This window comes from Actinia tenebrosa, unplaced genomic scaffold, assembly GCF_029948245.1.
Source record: "Actinia tenebrosa isolate PJP-AT-01 unplaced genomic scaffold, QUT_ActTen_1.0 PGA_scaffold10__47_contigs__length_13832649, whole genome shotgun sequence".
In the NCBI taxonomy this organism is placed as follows: Eukaryota; Metazoa; Cnidaria; class Anthozoa; order Actiniaria; family Actiniidae; genus Actinia; species Actinia tenebrosa.
In genome coordinates, this window is record NW_028292570.1 from 13,152,721 (window position 1) to 13,157,088 (window position 4,368).

General features: G+C 39.6%; 1 protein-coding gene and 1 long non-coding RNA gene across 2 annotated transcripts; both read left to right on the forward strand.

Moving 5' to 3' along the window:
• Nucleotides 1-212: 212 nt before the first annotated feature.
• On the forward strand, nt 213-734 carry LOC148913117 (uncharacterized). Its single transcript, XR_016119229.1, has 2 exons — nt 213-581; nt 656-734. It is a non-coding gene; the product is annotated as an uncharacterized LOC148913117 (long non-coding RNA).
• Nucleotides 735-1,078: 344 nt separating this feature from the next.
• Nucleotides 1,079-3,471, forward strand: LOC148913118 (52 kDa repressor of the inhibitor of the protein kinase-like; the record flags this gene model as incomplete). The annotated part of the gene is made up of 2 exons (XM_089026407.1): nt 1,079-3,091; nt 3,295-3,471. A coding segment is annotated over one exon (1,743 nt), but the record flags the coding sequence as incomplete, so codon positions are not given.
• Nucleotides 3,472-4,368: the final 897 nt, after the last annotated feature.

Genomic DNA, 4,368 nt, shown 5'->3' on the forward strand with positions numbered 1-4,368 from the left:
AAATAGAACCTCAGGGGGTGAGCGTGCGTAGTTGTAGAGCTAGGCCGGTGTGATGATCGTAAACTACTCAAAGAATTCTCTGATTGGCTGGAAACACATTGATTGTTTTGGAAACCACTCAAACCCTTTTCTGATTGGCTATCTACTTTGCAAACTACCTCATAAACTACCAGCAAAACTATAAAAAGCTAGACCTGACCCTGTTGGGTCTCTTTCGTTCTTATGATTAGAGTCATAGACTTGCTGTAGTTTGAACGAAGGAATATTCTACAATGCGTGGCGACCCGATTTGCAGGAGGGAGGACTGTTCTCCTTTCGACATTGGCTTGAATTTTAAAGAAATTGGCTCTTCATCACCACAAGATAAGCTGGGGTTCATTGAGAATGTGTGGAAACCAGGTGAGATTTTTGATTTCCCACTGTCAATAGAAAATAGAAAGCCTCGTAAGTTTGTCTTTGAATGGCTTAGAAGATATCCCTGGCTTGCATACTGTAAGATTAAGAATTTCCGCAGACTAGAGGCCCCGCAGGCGCCATAAATATTTAACATCAAGAATCAGTCGAGCGTGCATCATTAACTTGTAAGTAGTTTTCTTTTTCCTTTTTAATTTGCCCCTTTTTGTGAAGCTTATTAATTATAAGTTGTTTGTTGTAGCGAATCGTACAATCTTCCGTGTAATTGTCGAACAATTGTCAAGCTGGAGCTAATAAATACGTATGTTGGAGTCAATGTGTACGAAGGCTCGACTATTTATGTAGTTGGAGACTACACATACTCTAAATATCTCGATGGAGCATTTTGTTTTCCCTGCGTTTTGTTTGGAGTAGAATCTGGTAGAAATGCTCATAAATTAGACAAGTTGTTGAAGTCCCCACTCACATGTTGGACTTCAGCGGCTTCGAGACTTACAAAACACGCCAGCGGTAAATGTGAGATGCACAATTTTGCTGTAATTGCCATGGATAACTTTTTGAAAACAATGAGGCAGCAAGCGGTCCCAGTAGATCAGCAGTTGAATAATATTATTCAACAGCAAATCAATAGAAATAGGACGGTCCTTAAGTCTTTGTTTGAAACATAGCTCTCCGGGGTCAACGCGATGATGACCCAACAAATGCTAGTCTATCAGGAAACTTTCAGGCTCTGCTAGAATTTCGAGTGCAGAGTGGTGATCAAATACTGCAGAATCACCTGGAAACTGCACCCAGAAATGCAACTCACATTTCTAAAACCATCCAGAATCAGATGATAGAAACAGTAGGTTCTTACATTTTAACTAGTTTGTCAAAGGAAATCAGAGACAGTAAGTTTTTCCACTCTGTTATGGCAGATGAAGCTGCAGACATTTCTAACAAAGAAAATCTTTCTTTAGTGATAAGATTTCTTGATTCAAGAAATATAATTAGAGAAGAATTTATTGGGTTTTCTCTTTGTGATGAGGGAACAACTGGAGCTGCCATCAAAGATAAAATACTTACAGCAGTAGCAGAATTAGGACTTTCTATGGACGACTGCAGAGGCCAGTGTTATGATGGGGCAGGCAATATGGCAGGTTGCTTGAATGGAGTTTCAACACTTATAAGAAATGAATTTGACAAAGCAATTTATGTTCACTGTATGAACCACAGGCTGAATTTGTGTGTTGCTGACACATGCCAACAACCACTTGTTAGAAACATGATGGATACTGTTAAAAGAATTTCTGATTTTTTTAACAATTCACCAAAGAGACAGCAGTATTTGGTCATGAAGGTTAAAGAGATAATGCCTCAAGCTAACCATACTGTTCTGATAAATGTATGCCGAACAAGATGGATCGAAAGAATAGAAGGAATGGACAGAGTTGTAGAACTTCTTCGTCCTGTTGTTGCTACGCTTGAAGACATATCAATGAACAACAATGATCTTGGAACTGGGGACTGGAATCGACCTAGTAGAAATGATGCACAGACCTTACTGAATGCAATAACTTTTTCATTTATTGTTGCTATTGTTATTGTTAGACACATGTCAGATTTAACCCGACCTCTCACTGTCAAATTACAAAAGAAAGCAATGGATCTTCTCAAGGCAAAGGATGAACTTGCACTTTTAAAGTCAGTATTAACAGAGATGAGAACTGACATTGATGCCAGGCACAATGCACTCTACCAGGAAGCTGTCACTTTAGCAGGTCAAGTTTCAGTTCAACCAACCATGCCTAGAGTAGCTCAGAGACAAGTTCACAGAGCCAATGCTGCAGCCCAAAACCCTGAAGAATATTATAGGACAAATTTAACTGTAGTTTTTCTAGACCATATAGTCCAACAACTGAACAACAGATTTCAAGATGATGTGTTTGTTTGCTACAGAGCACTTTCAGTTATTCCATCAATTATGCTGGCCACTGGTATTGTTTGGAAGGATAATGTATTAGCCTTTTGTGAACATTATAGGCAGGATATACCTAATTATGCAGGTTTACAAGCAGAACTTATTCTGTGGGAGAGAATGTGGATGAGGAAAGATGATCTAGGAGAGGAAATCCCTGATAGTTTAGAAGGGACACTTGAGCACATTGACAATGTTGCTTATGCTAATATACATACCATACTTCAAATCCTTATAACTATCCCTATGTCATCTGCTTCTTGTGAAAGGTCCATTTCAACCCTCTGTAATCTTAAGAACTACTTAAGAAATACTATGGCTCAAGACAGAATGAATGGACTGGCACTGATGCATTCCCACAGAGACATGGACTTAGATCTTGAGGAAATAATAGATTTATTTGCTACTTTAAATCCTAGACGAATGAGAATGGAGAATATCTTACAGTAATATTTTATATAATATTTTTTGGATCACCACTCCAGTGTTCTTAGAGTACTTGTGAGTTATGTTCCATCTGGATTAATAATTATCTGATTTTTAATCCTTAAACTGATGGGGAACAGTACAGGAACAAGGTGGAATTTTTAAAAACTTATTCTTTTCTGAAATCTATAATATTGTTCACTGGGTTTTAATTAAGCGCGAATGGTCTTTACATATTCTCAACTGAACTCAGCAATGAATTCATCTATAGTGGAACACCTCAATCTAAATAAGGTAATGTATTCATTTTGTATAATTTGCTAGTACATGTAAATTCTAGTACACTGATATTGTGACTGTATGTTCTCTATCTTTCATAAAGTATTCAATTTGCTGCCATGCCACTTTTCCTTTAATAGCATATATTTTGCATTGTACTTTTACATACTAATACTTTTGATGTCATTTTTTTCACATGATGTCCTTTGATGTGCTAGATTCTTCAACTGAGATAAATCTGTACAAGGATCTTGACTGCAGACAGCATGCTATGCTAGATGTATCCTTTTAGGCAGTTTATAACTAATAGGGGTATGGTGGGTTGGGTATAAATTCAGAGTAAACTACTCATGTCCAAACCCTGGATCCACCCCTGAGCCCCGCCTACGGCAGCGGTCATTTTAGCAAAATTAGCGAAGCTCTTGCTTGGGTCTTCAGTAAAGTCTTCTTTGAGCACTTTCTTACCTACCCAACCAATACCCGCAACGATGGAAGTAATAATAGCTGCTTCTTCAACAGTTTTTAACAACGCGGTCGACATTATATTACAGAGCGAGAAGGTTATTACTCCATTTCAGGGATCTTACTTTTTCTAACAGCCGGTTCCACAGGTGCGTGCACGGGCGCGTGATATGTTGGTGGTTCTACTTTTGGCTTCGTAGCCCGCCATTGTAAGTAAAGGCTGCCTGCTGCTATAGCAACTCCTAACGCGCCAATGACGTACCCAGGATTAATGAAGGATTCCTCTTCTTTTTCCTCCACCTTTTCTTCTTTTTTGGCTTTGTTCTTTTTATTCATCTCCGCGAGCTTCTTACCGGCAGCGACTCTGCCCGGAGATTTAGCCTTGGTAATTCGTTGCTCCTCTTGGGGCTGCTCTACCTTCGACTCTGGTTCACTCATTTATATCTAAGGACTTGAAGGACTTGATAAGTAACTTAAGGTAAACTGGGTAAGTACTTGAGAAGGACTTGAGAAGGACTTGATAAGTACTTGAGAATGACTTAAGGACGACTTGACTAAGTACTTGAGGCGACTTGATCAGGTACCTCGGCAAGTGCTGCCTGGAAGACCTTTTCGACTTCTCTGTCCTTCTTGAAGTCCTTCCAAGACATCGTAAGTTCCTTCAAGTCAACGTGCTGAGCTACGTGCAAAGCCGCAGAGGCGACTGCCATTAACTTACCACACTTCAACGACAACCACCCACAGGTTATCTTAAGTTCTTGAGCAATAACGTAGTCCTCGCTTATGTCCTTCCGCAGTTGCTCCACGTCGTCTATGGGCAGCGCAAGTCC